Source organism: Monodelphis domestica, chromosome 1, assembly GCF_027887165.1.
Source record: "Monodelphis domestica isolate mMonDom1 chromosome 1, mMonDom1.pri, whole genome shotgun sequence".
In the NCBI taxonomy this organism is placed as follows: domain Eukaryota; kingdom Metazoa; phylum Chordata; class Mammalia; order Didelphimorphia; family Didelphidae; genus Monodelphis; species Monodelphis domestica.
This window is the reverse complement of record NC_077227.1, coordinates 760490141-760507796: the sequence shown is the minus strand read 5'-3', so window position 1 is coordinate 760507796 and position 17656 is coordinate 760490141. Positions and strand designations below refer to the sequence as shown.

Genomic DNA, 17656 nt, shown 5'->3' with positions numbered 1-17656 from the left:
GATAGTCTTCTGGAGATAGTCTTGGATAGTCTTCAAGGGAGATTCGCTAAAGACTACAGCTTGAATTATGGGCTCAAAGCTCAGTGTCTACTAAAACTGACTCTTGGATTACTTCATTGGGTGACTAAAAATCTGACCCCTTTCCTAACTTCTCGAGAAATTAAATTCCATCTTGGAGGAGGCTGTGGTGGTTATTCACCACTGGCCCTCCTGGCTGAGGACTAGTAAACATATTTTTTCTAACCTCTCTCATATTTCTCTTCTTTATTGTTTCCTCTCCATTTGTAAATATTTGTAAAGGTTCTGACTCAAGATATAACTACTAGTAACCACATAATTTTGTATAATCATTTTCCCCACGTGAATTTAACCTTTACATTTGTATGCTTAGGGGTTAAACATGTTCAAAGACCACATTTATTGTTTAATACATGTTTACTGACTGGGCCCAGTGATTATATCAGGCCCAACTTCTACCAGGATCCTTGCATTCTGGTCTCCCTTCTAGAAGCTAAACGCATGCTCTGGCCTCATCTGTGTTTCTCTCTCGTCCTTATTTCTCAACAGTCGACAGTAACTCTATTTGAACTAGAGCAGACCCAATCCTGAAGATCCCAGAGGCTTCTCTCTCTGGGCTCTCATCTTCTTAAAGTGAGGTGCTGTGGTCACCTAATTGTCCAAGAACAGGGCAAAGACTGAGCCCCAGAAATCAGGAAAGGGCCTAGGCTGATGATTAGGGAAAGCTTAGCCTTGGATGGATTCTAAGGAAGGTAGCAGTCTGCACTCCCGCTCATGGGCTGCAGGTCAATGAAGAGAAGAAAATCAGGGAACCAGCTGCCTGGCTCCATCCTACATTGAGGCTCTGACCTTAGCATGGCCCTCACCATGGCAAGGCAATCCTGTAATATTCCCCTAATGGATTCCCTTTGCCATCTAGCACAGCAGCCTTTCAAATATTTCTCTGGTCTCCAGCTCTCTTATGGCTTCTTCTGACCCCTACCTCACCTTCTGAGCTCAGAACTTGGCCTCATATTTAACTGAACAAAAGCTGAACCTTTCTGCAAAGTTCTTATCCTCCCTATCTCATCCAGCTAAATTGCCTCCTTTCCCTCTCTGATCTCAGAATCAGAGGAAAAGTCGTTCTTCTCCTAAATAAGGAAAATCTCTTTCCATGGGCAAAGAAGTCCTTCCCACTCCTCATCCATGCCTGTCTATTCCTTCCTGTAGGGCCCCCATTGTTCTTTCATCTTCAGCCATTCCCACACTAATGAGTTAATGACTCTCTTCCTCTGGGAACCCATAAACCATTTCTCCCCAATGCTCCAAACACTCTTACTTGATCTCTTCCTCTCCATGAGATACTGTCCAAAATCTGTCTTCTGGTTCAGTGCTAAAATACTAGAGATGGTCATTTGCAGTGAGTTGTATTGATGCCTTTCTCTTGTTTTCTCTGCTATCCTTTCCCCCAAATTTCTCAGTCTGGCTCTCCTGAAGCCCCAGACCACCTCCCCGCATTAGACCCCTCTAGTGCTCCTTCCCTTCAGAGCCTTCCCTCTCTTGATTGGCTGCCCTAGAACTGGGATCTAGAGGGATTTTACAGAACTATTGGCATGCTGTCTGCTCCAGCAGAGGGTGAGCTCCATGAGGGCAGAGTATATCCACTGAAGCCCTTTATGTCTCTCATAACATCTGAGGTCCTGGCACAGAGCAAACCCTCATACATATTTCTGGATACTAAAGAGCTCTGAGGGGATAAGCTCAGCCTGTCTAGCACCTGTAATAGACTTCCAGACCCTTCAGTTCCAAACACTGACTTCTTAGAGGGTCACAGACTGATCCCCTAAAGGGAGCAGATAGGAAATGGAGTCCAACAGCCTCATGTTACAGATAGGGAAACTGAGGCTCTGGGGTTGTGACTTTTTCCTGCCCCCAAATATAGCCATTGTTTCATCAGAGCAACCAGAAGCCTCTAGTTACCCCGACTCTCCCACACTTCTTCCCCCCTCCCTCACCTGGGCAATAGCACCTCAGGCCTTCTTGCTCCAGCATCCATGGGGCTTCTCTCTGCTCCAAGATCATGTCTTCTGGGGGAGCTGAAAGCCCTGGGCATGGAAGCAGGGAGGAAGATGGAGAGAAGATCATCACTGAGTTCTCTTAGGGAAAGGTGGGGGAGTCCAGTGACTCCACTCAGACATTCTCTCCATGGGGTTCCCAGAGGAGTCTGCTCTCACCTCTCAGTATCTGTAAAGCCGGAGCTGAGGGTAGGATGTTACCCTTCTTGGAGACCTCAAAGGAGCAACAGCCCCATCTCCCCCATCCAGTTCTGGTTCATTTTGGCAGAAACTCCTAAACTCCCACACTGGGTCCAAAGGTCAGTGTTCTAGGTCAATCTGAAGCCCCAGACACAGGGACCTTGAGGGATTAGCCTTTTGTCCCATCACCCTGCCTGTTCTTCCCTCCCTGACACCTCTCTTGTGAATTTTAAAACTACTCGACCCTACTCTCACCATACCTTAGAAGATCTTATTTAGCTATTTCCTGATTAGTAACAATGGAGATATTTGGTCAAACAGAATCAGGTCTTGGGAACTCTACATTGCTCCACCCTACTTAGTTTAACAAGGTCAGGAACGTCTGCATCGTACACAATGGTTAAGTATCTAAGAAGATGGCCTTCAGCAGACATGTGCAGAAGCAGCTGACGGACCCCTGGGCTGTCCTAAGTCAAGCGAAGCTAACATTGGTACAGATGAGATGCAGGAAAATGACGTAAAACCATCTATATAGGGCACATCACTTCCTCCCTTCACTCCCTTTCCCTGGAGAGGTGGCTCTGGCTGGCAGCTTGCTAAGCGTTCTAACATCTTGGCATGGTGGCAACTATTTGTCTGGGTTTTGGTCATGAGTTTGCCCTTGAGCTAATTCAGGTTCAGGCATCTTGGCTGAGCCGTTTGGAGTTCAGATTGATTCCTTCCCCTTTTCCTCTCAAAAACCTTACCTTCCTAAAGCCTCTAATCTTCCCCCTGGCTCAAGCCAGGAGGGAGAAATCCTCCACCATTTCCTTCTCCCTTCTTCTTAATTTCTTTCCACTATATTAATTAAATCACCATAAATTTCCAAGTGACTTTGGTATTTTTTTATTTGGGATTTCCATGGCGACCAATAATTAATATAGTTTAGGTCACAATGCTAAAATTATCCTTTACACTCTGAGCTTCATGGACTCTTCTCTCAGGGAGTCTCTGTCTCTTCTCCTGAGGGAACTCAACAATCCTTGTTAGGCCCAATGCCATTTTTTATCCAGTCCACTCATCCTGACAATCACAGAGGAGGGCAAGCAGGGCCTCCAGGAGGCTTACTGGGACTCCTGGAGGAGAGTCTCCACACTTAGTGTGGGGAGGGGAAGGGGAAGGCGGAAGAAAGTTGTAGAATCAATCTGGAAGCAGAACATTAGGTTCCGGGGCACTTTCTTAAGAGAAAGTTGGACTCAGTTCATAGTAATCCATCATCTGGAAATGAGAGGCAGCTAGAAAGGAAAGGGGGCAGGGACCTGAGATTAGAGGCAGGAAGGTCAACTGATACTTCACCACATATAGCTCCCATGTGGATGCCTCAGAACAAGTCACTTAATTGAATCCATTTCCTCATCTGTAAAATGGGGGTAATTGTGTCACTGAATTAGGAAGATGAAGGTAAGGACGAAGTGTCATAACATTACAAAGAAAACCCTCAGCAGAACTCTGGGCCAAGAGCAGGGTGTGATGAGTGCTGCATCCCTTCCCTCCCTTCCTCACTGGCTCTGCTGGAGGCTTAGGGCAGTAGGAGGGAAGACTAAAGGCAAGCCTGATCTCCTGGGGACACCTAAGAGCTGTGAGCTACAAGTTTCTGCTGGTTAAAGAGAAAAAGATTCCCAATAGTAGATCTACCATAAAGGGATAGAAGGTAGGAAGAAAACCCTCCTGAACTGTTTGCCCAGATTGGTTTGGGACACTCAATACCAGGCCAGGGCAGGGCAAGGCAAGACAGAATCAGCTCTGAGATCACCTCCATGTCTGAGATTTTCCATCACACATTTGATCTCAGACTTCAGGAGCACCAAAGGGAATCTCCAAGGTCCCATTACATAATGCAAAGCCCTTTTACAGAGAACCAGGCAGGAGGAGAGCCCTGACTCGGGGACTCGCCATACCAGCCCTCGTCCTTTCCTCGTGACTTAAAACTGCTCCCAACCCTGCCTGCTGCTAAGGGCGACATTCCCTTGGATGGCAAACTGAGGCAGCAGGGAGAGGCTCCTTACCCACAGAGAGCAGGTTCCGGGCATTCTCCAGCATCACCTCCTTGTACAGCTCCTTCTGGGGAGGGGACAAGAGGCGCCATTCCTCCCGCGTGAAGTCCACAGCCACATCCTGGAACGTCACCACCTCCTAGAGGGGCCCAAGCAGAGCACAGAGGGCTGAAATCTACATCAGAATAAAGAGCCCACCTCTGGTCAGTTACAGGAGGAAACTGATCCACAGAAGGGAGGGGCCCAAAGTCCCGCCCATTGTCAGTGTCAGAATCAGCAGTAGAAGCTGAGTCTGTAAGAGCTCAGGATGCTCCTGAAGGAAGCTGAGGAGCTTCTGATGTGTGAAGGCAAATCTCTAGGGGACCTCCAGGGCAGCTTGGATCCCAAGGGCCCCAGTGATGGGATGTAGGAGTCAGTCACATTTCTGTGGCCCTGTTCTGTGTCCCGGGGCAGCCAGCTTCAGTGTGAGTCCTCACCGTGCCAGAGCCTGAGCCTCTCTCAAACTCTCTCTCTTTACTCATAAATGTTCATCAATCTGGTAATGAGCCCCCAGATCAGTCTTTACTCCTGACACTGTGGAAGGCACCGTATTCTCTGTCTGATTTTACTTCACTCTTTCTATACTTTGTAATGTAAACCTTAAAATTTCTTAGACTTATAAACGTTGGAAATTTCACCATTGGGAAATTTCATACTTGAAAAATTTCCTATTGAGAGTGGGAACTCTATTGGAATGTGAACCCCATTGGCATGGGAGGTTCCTCCTCCTCCCTTCTTAAGATTACTTTAGGACAGAAACCTTTTGTTGAACAATGGAAAGGGCTTTGACCTATGCTTAAGCATAGAACAGGAATTTCTTTGAGTCATGATTGATTTTAGAATTGATACAATGGAGATACTTGGAATGACAGAACCAGGTCTTGGAAATTACAATCTCCACCCTACTCAGTCCTAACAGGATTTAGGAAGGGCTGCAGCATAGATCAAAATTTAATTATTCCAATCTCTACCCTACTCAGGGTAACAGGATTTAGGAAGGGCTGTAGCAAAGGATCAAGATTTAATTATTTGAGAATGACCTTCAACAGACATGTGCAAAGCCACAAACCTCTGGGCAGTCCTGGGTTAAGCTAGAGCCACCATTGGCACAGGGAAAATGATGGACAGTGATTGGTAGATGTGAGAACTGAGGGGAGGGAACTTGGATCGTTTCCTTAAAGAGAGAGGGGTCTGAGGACTATGGGGTGATTGGAGAGTTTTGGCTCTGAGTGGTTGGAGAGGTGCTCTGAGAAGCTTGCTCTGAAGGAAGCTGGAGGTGGAGGCCCCACCCCTGAGACTGTTTCTCCATTTTTGTCACGTGAGTAATAGGGACTGATTTCCTTTCTTTGCCCCAGCTATCTAAGGGCTTGGGCCTTTTGGCCCAGCCTAAACAGAAGGGGTATTTAAGCCCTATTCCCTTCTCTCCCCTTTCTCTCTCCCTCTCTCTCTCTATCTCTAATTCTTTCTTCCTCCTGTTTGTAATTAAACTCTATAAAAGGCTGACGGCTGACTTGAGTTTTCATTTAGGAATTACATAGCTGAATTCCTTGGCGACCTTAAATTAATATATATCAGTCTTTTAAAGTGATTTCCTTGTCACAGTAAAGAAATTATAAATTAATCTCTGGAATAAATTAAATTCTGGCGATACTCTTTTAAATATAATCCAGTCTAATCTTTTTATAAATAAATCCCTTTTTCACCCTTACAGTTCTGTGCTCCCCCAAACCTATCAAAGCGATCTAGCCTTCTGTTTAGGACAGCAATGGGCAACTTATTGAGCCTGTCGTGTCAAAATTTGCCCAAAAAACGAGCATAACTCGGGTGGTGTCACGTCAAGAAAAAAACGTCCTTCTCAACATGCAACCCCATACTTATACTTCTCTGTATGGAGCTACACGCACTTGTGTGTCATGGAAAATAGCTATGAGTATCAGTGCTGACACCCGTGTCATAGGTTCACCATCATGATCTTAGGGTTTGGAGCATTAACAGAGACAAGGCACTGACTCCTTTTATTGAGAGACATCATTTCTCTGCTTGTCTTCTTTGGAGAGCTGCCTCAGTTTACCCTTTCGTTAAATTTCACTCCCAACATCTGCAAATGTGAGCTTCACAATGTTGGACAGAACAGTAAATGTTCATTAATGAAGAGGAGTCTGCAGTATTTTTAGGAAAAGGGCCCAAAGGTATGAACCTTAAAAATTCTCAGACCCTACTTCACAAGGCTGGGTTAAGACCATTCCCCATTTGAGAAGTGAAGGAATTTAGATCAGGAATGTGAGACCTCTACTCCACCCCTACTTAAGCATGCCGCAGGGGAAGATAAAGTTGTAAACTCTTCACTGAACAATGAAAAGAACTTAAACCCATACTTAGAGTAAGACAAAAGTTCTTAAGCCGTGCCTATTTTTGGATATAATACAAAGGGGCGCTAAGTACCTATAAAGGGCAGGCAACTTGTGGACTTACAAGGAGCAAAGAGGTGAGAACTTACTCAGAGATTCTAGTCTACTCAGGTGTGAACTAAGAATGGTCTGTCCTTTAAACATCTACTGTGATTGGTAGATATGAGGACTTGGGGGAGGTGACATAGGAGAAAATGCCCTTTCAAAGGAGACGAAACGCTGCCTCTAGAACAGTCAGCTGGGAAAGGCTGTCTTGAAGGGTCTCTCTCGAGACATTCTGAAACATTCAGATTGAGGATTGAGCTGGTGAAAGCAGCTGACATGAAGCTGGCCTGGTGTCACTAGAATCCTTGCTTGGACAGATCTTGTGGTGAGTGATTAAGGACTGACTGATCTTTCTTTTAGGACCCCTGGGCCGGCCTGTCCTTTTCTCATTTATTCCCCTTTTCCTTCTCTCCTTTTCTTTAATTCCACATTTGTATGAATTAAAATCTCTATAAAACCCAGCTATCTTGGGTATATTTTAATAATTGGGAATATTTCCCTGGCGACCACCTTATATTTGATTTTAAACAAAACACTGTAGTGAAAACATATTTTCTGCGGTCACAACGTACTCATCCACTCTTTATAGCTATCACAATTTATATCTTCCTCTATTTTAATCACTACAGTTTATGACACCCAACCATTTTAACTCTTACAGTTTATGACTCCCACTCTTTTAAACCTTACACATCACAATTCATAGATGGGCACCATTGAACCCAGGACGGATTCCTCATTTGCCAATGGGCGGAGAAGTACTGCATGACTGTGATCAGATGGTGGAACTCGTGCACAGGCCAAGGGAACGCCTGAAAGACCCCCCTCTTGGTGATCCAGAGCTAGAGGTATTCACAGATGGGTCCTCCGGTGTTCGTGATTCACAGGGGCAGCAGTAGCTGACGCCACGTCATGTCAGTGCCCGAGCTCAAGGCTCTGCTCATGGCCCTGGAATTAGCTCGAGGGAAAAGAGCTAATATCGTTCTGGATTCACACTACACTTTCTCCACTGTCCATTGGCCGACCTACGTAGGGAAAAACTGAGGGTATAAAACTTCAGCTGGGAAACCAATGGCATATGGCAATCTGAGAGGTCGTAGCATACGTGCTGCAGACTTTCCCGGGAGGTGGCCATCATCCACCGTAAGGCACACACTCATGGGAAGGACGGAGCAGACAGAACGTCCAAGGACGCTGCTAGCTTCGTCCCCAGCGTGTGTGATCGAGAGGCAGAATCTCGCTGAAGCCTCCGACGGAGAAGAGACACGGAAGGAGCAGCGAGGCGCTAAGCTGCTCAAAGGCGTCTGGACTGCTCGAGGGGCTAAACGTCTTCTCCCTAAAAGGTTTCATCGACCTCTATGCACCGTCTTTCATGCAAAGGGACATCACGGAGTGCAGGAGATTCTGGATACCATAAAGAGATGCCGGACGGCACCAGGAATGACGACAAAGGCCATGAGAACTGGTCAGGCACGTGAAACATGCAGGAGATCCAATCAAGGACATGTGTGTGGGTCCCATGGACACACGCACTCACTCACTGACTAACAGGCTAACTTTATTAGAGTAATTTCTTAATATATTCTAATGACTAACCTGAGTTACAGTCTAGTGTATTTGTTCAAGTCTTAGGAAAGTAGAGACGGAAGTAGAGCAGCAGATCGCATCGTAATTGCAGGTTAGCATTTGTCAGTGACCGGAACTTACTTGGTGAGTTTAGAGATAACAGGAAAGAGGACAATTGTGTTTTCTGCATGTTAATGATTGTTGGAATGACTTGAAAACTTGTTACAGGATGTGTTATGTAAAACGACACTCATGGGGGCAGCTGGGTAGCTCAGTGGATTGAGAGCCAGGCCTAGAGATGGGAGGTCCTGGGTACAAAGCTGGCCTCAGACACTTCCCAGCTGTGTGACCCTGGGCAAGTCACTTGACCCCCATGGCCCAGCCCTGACCACTCTTCTGCCTTGGAGCCAATACACAGTATTGATTCTAAGACGGAAGGTGAGGGTTTTTATTAAAAAAAAAAAACGACACTCATTGAATCCCTTACCTAAACCATTTTCCTAGAACCCAGTCTTAGCTTAGCATCTAGGTAGACAGACTAGCTAAGATATGTTAGGATTTTGTTATTTTGGGGGTAAGAATACTGCGAATGCTTCAGGGTTGAGTATAGATAGATAGAATCATGATAAAGGTAAGTATCATTGAAAACTACAAGGTGCACTTATAGAATAAAAGGGGGGATTGTGGAAGAGGCATGAAGAGAGGATTTGCAGGACAAGCCCGGCACGCAGACCAAGGTGAAGGACCAGTCTGTCAGTCAAGAAGAAAATTCCAAACGGAATGTTCCCAGGAGAGGCAGCTGGAGCTGGCAGGGGGAGATGTACTGAGGAGACTTGGGGCTCTTGGGGGTCACTGACCAAGAGAGAAACCTCTTCTCTGGGTTCCTGACTAAAAAGAGACTGGCTTTTTCTGATCTAGGCAGAGAAAGGCCTTCGGGGTTTGGCAGAGTCTGGACTTGAATTCCTCAAGCAGAGATTGTCTGACTGAAGAAGAAAGAAGATTTAACTGTTGTCCTCCATCTCTCTGGCTGTCTCTGTGTCATAGCTGTGACAACACTGACATTTCCCACACCCTGCTAATTCTCCTCATAGATTAGGGACACCCTCATGCCCTTCACCTCAACCCCCATCCTGTTTGTTCCCAATAAACCCCCTTACTTGAGAAAGGAAGAGTGAAGAATATTTCTCTGAACTCTCATTGTTCCCCTGAGTTGCTCAGAAGGTGGCTGACCAAGAGTGGGGGAGGAGAAAGGGAGGTGTGGGTGGGAGGGAAGTGAAGGGAGAAGGGTAGGAAATATCTTGATTTATTAGCCATGAGGGACCAACAGACAAAGCCCAGCGAGCACCCCCTCTAGCAGCATCTCTCCATCTATCTCTCAGAAGTTCTTCTATTTCCATAACAAATAGGCTTCCCCGAGGTTCCCCCCAACTGCTCTCTAGTCTGCAAGCCAGAGAATCCAGAACCAGAACCAGGAATAGCTCCACACAGATTATCCATTGATTACACAGCATTGAAAGGAGGAGGATTGAGGAGGTGCATAGAGAAGAGCATCAGGAGACGAGGTCTGGAGAAGAAGACAAAGCCTGAGAAGATGGAGAGAGGAAGGAGGCCTACCCTGACATGGAAGGGGGTTCCACTGATGAAGGTTCCTTTGGGTAAAGGGAGACGAGGACTCACACGGAGCCCAGAGACTTGGTGGCTGCAGTCTACCTGTGCGGGGGGAGGGGGGGGGGTCTTGGAGCACGGGGAGAGCTTTGACCCAGGGACCAGATTTCCAGGCCAATGTAGAACATGGAGAGCTTAACTGTGACCAGTGAAAGCTGAAACGTCTGCGGAATCTCAAAGCTCTGCTCTTCCGAGCACATCCACTTACTAACGGCTGACGACTGCCTGGCCAATATGGACCAGGCGCTTTCCTGTGCTGGACCTCAACATCAGGGGAAGAGACTGACCTACCTTCAAAGAGATGAATTAAATCAGACCAATGAAGGCAAAAGAAACATTCCAGTGTTGGGTCGTCTGCTTTCTAACTGGAGAAAAGATTAGGGAAAGGCCAAGTCGGGATGGGGAAGAGGGACGGAGGAAGTTCCCTGAAAGGGGTCCGACTCCTTCCCAATAGCTGTAAGCAATGAAAAGTATAAGAAGCAATAAGTGATGGGTCAATATGGACCCAGTTTGCAGATGAGACCCACTGAATGCTCGAGACGTACAAGGAGGAGATACTCCTTCCATCAGTCTCAAAATGGGTGTTTTTGGCCAACCTCAGCTCCGGCCTGAGCTGAGGGTCGCTAAAAAGCAGGTACACGTGGGCCAGTTTCCCCAGCCTGGCAGGGGGAGGTATAAATAAATAATGTAACGCAGCTTTCTTCCAATTCTCCCCATTGAATACACTTTCCTCACTGGACAGAATTTGGACAAGGCTCACCACTGAACAGAAGGGACCTGAGCCAGCTCCAGCTCTGAGTCACAAGATGGAGAATGCTTCTCCGATTCACCCCTCACTACCCCAAAGCCCTCCCTCCAAGAGGGCATCAGCTCAGTAGGTGGCACAAGGTCGGCTTCTCCCAGCTTCTTCACACCCCACAGGAAATGCTCAGACCAAGCTTCCTGGGAATCCTGAGAACAGAGATGTTCTGGAAGCAGCAGCCGTGTCGGCCTCAGCATCTCTCCTCGCAGAGGGGAAGCTCCACAGTTAAGTCACACAAATTTCTAGAGTGAAACCTCAAAGAAGCTGCTTCAGACTGAACAAATTCTTTAGAGGATCAAATCCAAGAATCTAGTTCTGGAGAAAAAAGTGTCATTTCGCCCCTCATGCCACGAGGAAGAGGATATCTGAGAGGCTGCACAAAATCATGACAAATTCTTTGGGGAAAACAAAAGATCAGCCATAGCAGGGAAAAGGAGCCAGGATAGCTGGGGAGCAGCACGGCCAGAGCTCGGAGCAGGGCACAAGCCAGCCGTCGGCCTACACCTGGGGTTCTGGTAGGACAAGAAGGAGATAAAGCAATGGGACAGGCTAAAGGAAGTCCCTCCTGTCAAGGGGCAAACCAGCGATTTGGGAGAAAATTCCTTATTTGGTAAAAGCTGCGAAGAAAACTGGCGGGAAATGGGGCTCAGAGCATAAGCCTACACCATACTCTACTGGACGGGGTTTAAGGAAATGTGAGCTTAATGTGAAAGATCGCAGGATCAGAAGGGAGGAGACAGCTCAGACACACCTCACAGCGACAGCCAATTACAGGCAAAATTAATTCTATCATGTTTTTAATTCAGATCCAAATAGTCTCCGTCCCTCCCTTCCCCCTCCTTGAGAGAGCAAAGAATCTGATCAGACTTTACTGAGCAACCACATAAAATATGTTTCCTGATTAGTCATTTGTGGAAGAAATTTCGAACAAAAGAAAATGAAAGGAAGGAAAACGGGAACCATGTTTTGGTCTGAGCTCAGAGTCCATCAGTTCTCTCTCTGGCAGCAGGTGGTTTTGCTCATCACGAGCCCTCTGGGATCGTCTGACAGCCCTGAACTGCTGGGAACAGCCGAGGCGTTCACAGCTTCTGACCACACAGCGTTGCTGTTAGCCTATAAAACGTTCTCCTGCTTCTGCTCCTACTTTGCATCAGGTCATGGAAGTCTTCCCGGGATTCTCTGAAATGATGCTGCCGGTTACTCCTCATAGCCCAACAGGGTTACACTATAATCACACACCACACCTGGTCCGGGCTGTTCCCCAATGAATGAATGTTCCTCCATTTCTAATTCTCGGCTGCCACAACAAGCCCTGCTATAGAAATATCTTTGTATAAATAGCTTCTTTCCGTCTGCTCTGGGACACATGCCTCGAACAAAGGGTAAGCAGAGGCGGAAAGCCTTCTGGGCAGTGGCAAATGGCCCCACCCAAACCATCAATCACTGGACGACAACTCCACCAACAATGCATGAGTGTTTCAGTGCTCACATATCTGCGAAGTGATCGCTCTTTTGCTGGCACAATGGCCAAATGGGGAGCCGTGAGAGGGTGCCTCAGGGGTGTTTTACTTTGCAGTTCAAGGACCCAAATGCTTATTCCATCTCCAGATAGAGTAAATTACCAAAAAATTTAAAAAGTTTCCTTAAAACAGAAAAACTTCTGCACAGAACCTTAACTTCTGCTTGCCTCAGTTTCCCCAACAGCGAAATGGGGAGAATAAGACCGTTCACCCCAGAGCGCTGTTACACAGACTGCTGAAAGCAGATTTTAGCAGACCTCGAAGCCCTCCAGGCTGTCTGTGCCCCATTCTTTGTCCCTGAGCCTTCGGGACAAGCCCAGGACGTCTCCCTCAGGAACCCCCAACCCTACATGCACAGAAAACTCCCAGAGAGTCAGGAAGTCGCCCCTTTCTCTGCAGCCGGTCCCTGCAGGGAAGGACTAGAGCAGGGAGGAATCTACTGCCCAGAGAAGGCCTGAGGCAGCTGCTGGCTCTGCTCGAGAGCCCTCAAGCTCCTCTCCTGGCAAAAAGGCCCCATTTCTGTGTGAGGCTCTTCCTGGGCTCCCCCCAACTCCTGGGACTCCCTCTGGGTCAGGGGGCTCAGCAGAAAGGAGGGGGGGAGGGGAGGGGTCACCTCTGGGGTGGATACAACAGCCAAGGGGGCCTCTCGGGGGCTCCCACAGGATTCTGGCTGTCCCTGGCAGGGACCCCGACCGTCCCGCCAACAGGCTCCCCTGGGGGGCCGGAATGCACTTACCTGGGCTGGGAGTCTGTCTGTCTGCAGGGCCATCCTGGGCACTCCAGGCTCCCTGTGGAGGCAGCAAAGCAGCCCCAGTGAGTCCCCCGTGAAGCTCCCCCGGATTTCCCGGACTCGGTTCCCCCCTGCCCAGGCAGAGCAGGGAAGTCTGGGAAGGCCAACAGAGCTCCTGGCAAGGCGGGCAGCACCCTGGGGAGACTCGGGGGCTCCCAGGGCGGCTGAGCCTGGGGGAACAGGAGGAGGGGGTGCTGCGGTCTCCCTAGAGGCTGGGGAGGGTGCCGGGGACCCTCTGGAGCTGGGGAGCCCCTAAGAGCACAGGAAGGCTCTGAGGCCACACTGGAACCCAGGACCAACCCAAGCTGACCGGGCACTCTCCCCGGAGCTCCCTCCTCCTCCCTCTGCCCCCTCCCCTATCAAATCCCCCAGGATGCTCTTCAGCCTCCCAGCCCTAACGGCCCCTCCCACATCCGGACCTTCCACCTCGGAACACACCAGCCTCTTGGCCAGGAGCACCTTCTCTGGCTGTCCCTCCCCCCCAACACCACTGCCCTCCCGGCTAGCCTATAGTCCAAAGGACAATCTCGCCTCCTCCAGGAAGCCCTCCTGAACTCCTCTTCACTCTCCGCCCTCTCTCTGGTCATTACTGCCGATTTAGCCTGAATAGACCCTACTTGGGTGCCTGAAGCAGAGGCTGGGAGGCAGGACTCCTGGGTCCGGACACAGTGCACAAAATTGCATCCAGTACTGTCCCGCCCCCTCGCCGGAACACCCCCTCCAGGAAGGTCATTTTAACAAGAGGAAACCTGATACCACTGACGACCCCTGGGGGAGACCGGAGCAGCCCCGGGGACACAGCACACCTCACAGGCAATTCAAACCCTGCCCGGCCAGCCAGCCCCGCCCAGCTGCAGCGTCCCCGGGGGTTGGGGGAGGGGCGGGGCTTCCGGAGGAACAGGCAGGAGGGGGGCTGGCTCATAGAGACTCATAAAATCAGAATTCGAACTCACTCCAGCCCTAGGGCCCCCCCCTTCTGCCCCTGGCTGTACCCTCGGAGCGGGGAGACGAACTCCCCCGCCCGCCCTCCCCGCAGGAGCCCGGCTCGTCTACCTCCGGCCCCGCCCACTCGGGCCCGCCTTCCCGCTGTCCCCCGGCTCCATGCGATCATTACCGAGGCTTCAGGCGCGGCGGGGAGGGAATTCTACGGCCCGTTAAGGGGCCAAAGCGTGAAGATCTCTTGAAGTGGAAGAGCAGGAGGAAGGACTGGGAGCCACCTTCACTTCCGGCTTCCCAGAGTCCTCCGCGCCGCAGGCTCGGGGCCTGGGGAAGACCCTCCCCCCCTCCGCTCTTCCTGTACCTCCCTTTTAGGCCTCCAGTGTGGGCCCCGCCTCCTCCTCCCTCCCTCTCCTTCCTTTACACACCTTTTGGGCCTGCCCCGCCCCCTCAATCCTGCTCATTGGCTGAATCCCCGCCCCCTTATTCCTCCTCACTCACTGAGGCCCCGCCCCCGCCCCGCCCCTGCAGGGACTCTTCCCTGAACTGAGCAGAAAGCCCGCCAGACCCTCTCCGGGACACTCTCGCCGTGACCCCCGAGCTGGGAAGGCCCAAACCAGAGACCAGTTTCCTTTGGCTGTCCCTGCCGAGGCCTCAAGGACGAACCGCCCGCAGAGCATTGCTGGCTCCCGCCAGGCGGGATTCGGGCCGGGAATGACAGCCAGCTGCCCTCTTAGGGAACCTGAGCAGGATGGAGCGTGCCAATAGCAAAGACAAGAGAAGTCACATGATTGCTTCCAGGGACCAATCACAGCCCGGGCTACGGAAAACACTGAGGGGCGGGGCTGGGACACTCCATGGATGGAGAGCCTCGCCCACAGATGGCAGGTCCTGGGTTCCAGTCTAGCTCAGACACTGCCTAGCTGGGTGACCCTGGGCAAGTCCCTTAACCCTCCTTGCCTAGCCCCGAGTGTTCAAAAACGAAGCACCTGGCAAGTCGAGGCATCACTTCTGATCACATGGAGTGTCTCTGGGAAGCCTCCCGGGAGGGTCCTCAGCCCCAGGACAAGGTAGAAGCCTTCCTCAGGAAGAGGGAAGCAGCGCTGCCCCCCCCCCCCCCCTCCTCAGTGCTGAGCTCGAAGGGTCCCTTCCGCAATCAGAGCAGAGGAAGTGAAGGCAGTCAGTGAGGCCAGTCAGGGATCCCTCTGTGCCACGAGACAGTCCTGGAGAATCCACTGACCAGTCCCTGAAAGAGTAGTAGTGGTAGCCTCTCCGGGACTGAGAATGACGATTGTCTTTGTGCAGTTTCACCTACGGTGTACCCTCATGGGCTTTGGAGTCCACAGGCTGAGGCGCACAGTCTGTGGCACATGGGGCTTGGGACGCCCGTTGTTACGGGTTGTGGTCTGGTGTCGGCGTTCGCGCAGCGGCAAGACATCGATGGCGGCCTGGTGAATGTGGGCTCGCCAGCTGCTTCTGTCCGAGGCAGCGAGTTCTAGTTGCTTTGGTGTCATGCCAGCCCACTTCAAGTTGGACTTTAGCTGATCCTTGAATCTTCTCTTTGGTCGGCCTTGTTTCCTGAGTCCAGCTGACAGTTCACCGTAGAATCCCTGTCTTGGTATTCGCGGTGGGTCCATGCGGATGACGTGTCCAGACCATTGTAGCTGCGTTTGGAGGACCAGGACTTCGATGCTGGTGGAGTTGGCTGTGTCGAGGACTTCCTGGTTGGTGATTCGGTCCTGCCATCGGATCCTCATGATTGACTGGAGGGAGTGTTGGTGGAATTGCTCCAGCTGCTTCATGTGCTTCCGGTACAGTGTCCATGTCTCGCAACCGTACAGGAGCGAGCTGAGGACCACTGCGTTGTACACTTTGAGCTTCGTCGCAGTGCTTACACCGCTGTGTTGGAGGACTTTGCAGCGCAGCCGCCGGAGTGCCTGGCTGGCCTTTTGGATCCTGGCATTCATCTCGTGGTCTAGGGACCCGTCGTTGGCGATGGTGCTGCCCAGGTACTTGAAGGTGTTGACGTTAGAAAGCTGTGTGCTGTCGATTATAATGCACGGCTGGTTCATTGGCCTCCCTGGTGCGGGTTGGAACAGCACCTCTGTTGTGCTGAGGCTGATAGTCAGGCCAAACAGTTTTGTTGCGGTGGAGAACCTGTCCACAATGGTTTGGAGATGATTTTCTTGGTGGGCCATGAGAGCACAGCTATCTGCAAAGAGAGCTTCCAGGATGAGTCTCTCTGTTGTCTTTGTTTTTGCAGTCAGGCATAGAAGGTCGAATAGTGAGCCATCCAGTCGGTATTTGATGTAGACGCCCAGGTCTAGATCCATCACAGCATGTCGTAATACTTGGGTGAAAAATAGGTTGAATAGTACTGGAGCGAGGACACAGCCTTCTTTCACGCCATTGGAGATGTTGAAGCGATCAGAAGTCTCTCCACCAGATAGGACTTCCCCTGTCATGTCGACATGAAAGAGCTGGATCAGTTTGACGAATTTTGCTGGGCAACCGAGCTTGCTGAGGATCACCCACAATGCGTCCCTGTTCACTGTGTTGAATGCCTTTGGTTGGGATCCCATCTTTACCAGGTGGCTTGCCTGCACTCATTTTTTTAATGGCTTTTTGCATTTCCTCTATTGAAGGAGTGACGTCAAGTTGTTCAATGGTGCGGTTTTGGGGGATCTGGTCCAGGGCTCTTTGGTCGACTGAAGAGGGTCGGTTGAGAAGCTGACTGAAGTGTTCTTTCTACCTGTTGCTGATGCCTTTTTTATCTTTTATGAGAGTGTCACCGTCAGAGGATAGCAACAGAGTGGTGGTGGGTTTTAATGGCCCATAGACAGTCTTGAGGGCACTGAAAAATTGTTTGTAGTTTGTAGGGGGTGAGTCAGCCTGACTTTCTCACGGGGGGCTCAGGCTGCCAAGGCCTGAGTTCACCCCAAAATTGAGGAGGGAAGTAAAGGGTTTAGAAGGACTTGAACCTAGTGTGAGACTCGGGTTGCGACACTTGACATACATTAAGATGTAGGCCTTCCTTGTATCCACACTCTTTGTGAAAGTACCTACAGACAAGACCAAAGGTTGGCTACCATCCTGGCTCCCCTCCATCCCTGAGAATGAAGGGAAAATCAGACGAGAGAACAACACTTCCCTATATAAAATAAAAATTTGGTCCTTTTTTCTCTCCTATATTATAGCAACTTCCTATAGCCTTGGCTGCAAATGAGTAAGTGAAATTTGCTGCATTCTGTCCTACAGACTTGTGGGATTAGAAATTACTTAACTGGACCCTAATACAGGGGCCTGTGAGAAAATGTATTCTTGCTTTCTCAAAATTTTATATAGATTCTTGATATTTTGATACTAATTTTGAATTCTTCTTTAATATAAATATATGTACATATAAAGGGTTTATATTTTTTACCTTAAATTTTTCTTTTTTTTTGTTTTTTTCTTTTGTTTTCACTTTTGTTTTTGTTTTCCTTTTGAATTAACTCACACACCCCCACAATTAAACCTTGCATCCTCAGCTGGACTTGGTGTTTTTTTTAAAACTTTCTTCAGGGGGAATTGTATTTCATAAAATCCAATATTTAAAAT

At 49.6% G+C, this 17656-nt stretch overlaps 1 protein-coding gene across 6 annotated transcripts in view; it reads right to left on the bottom strand.

The window, feature by feature from the left end:
- Nucleotides 1-15110, bottom strand: part of LOC103094333 (zinc finger protein 850-like) — a 293282-nt gene extending 278172 nt beyond the window's left edge. The window contains exons 1-4 of one of the 6 annotated variants that reach the window (XM_016430262.2): nucleotides 14235-15091; nucleotides 13067-13118; nucleotides 4298-4424; nucleotides 2013-2102 (exon numbers count right to left, since the gene is read on the bottom strand). In XM_016430262.2, the coding sequence (XP_016285748.2) occupies nucleotides 2013-2102; nucleotides 4298-4424; nucleotides 13067-13099 (250 nt within the window). In that variant the 5' untranslated portion in view covers nucleotides 13100-13118; nucleotides 14235-15091. Of the gene's footprint in view, nucleotides 1-2012; nucleotides 2103-4297; nucleotides 4425-13066; nucleotides 13119-14234 lie in introns of all 6 variants that reach the window. The other 5 variants (XM_056825064.1, XM_056825056.1, XM_056825065.1 and 2 more) reach the window with 5 other exon arrangements.
- Between the last annotated feature and the right edge of the window lie 2546 nt (nucleotides 15111-17656).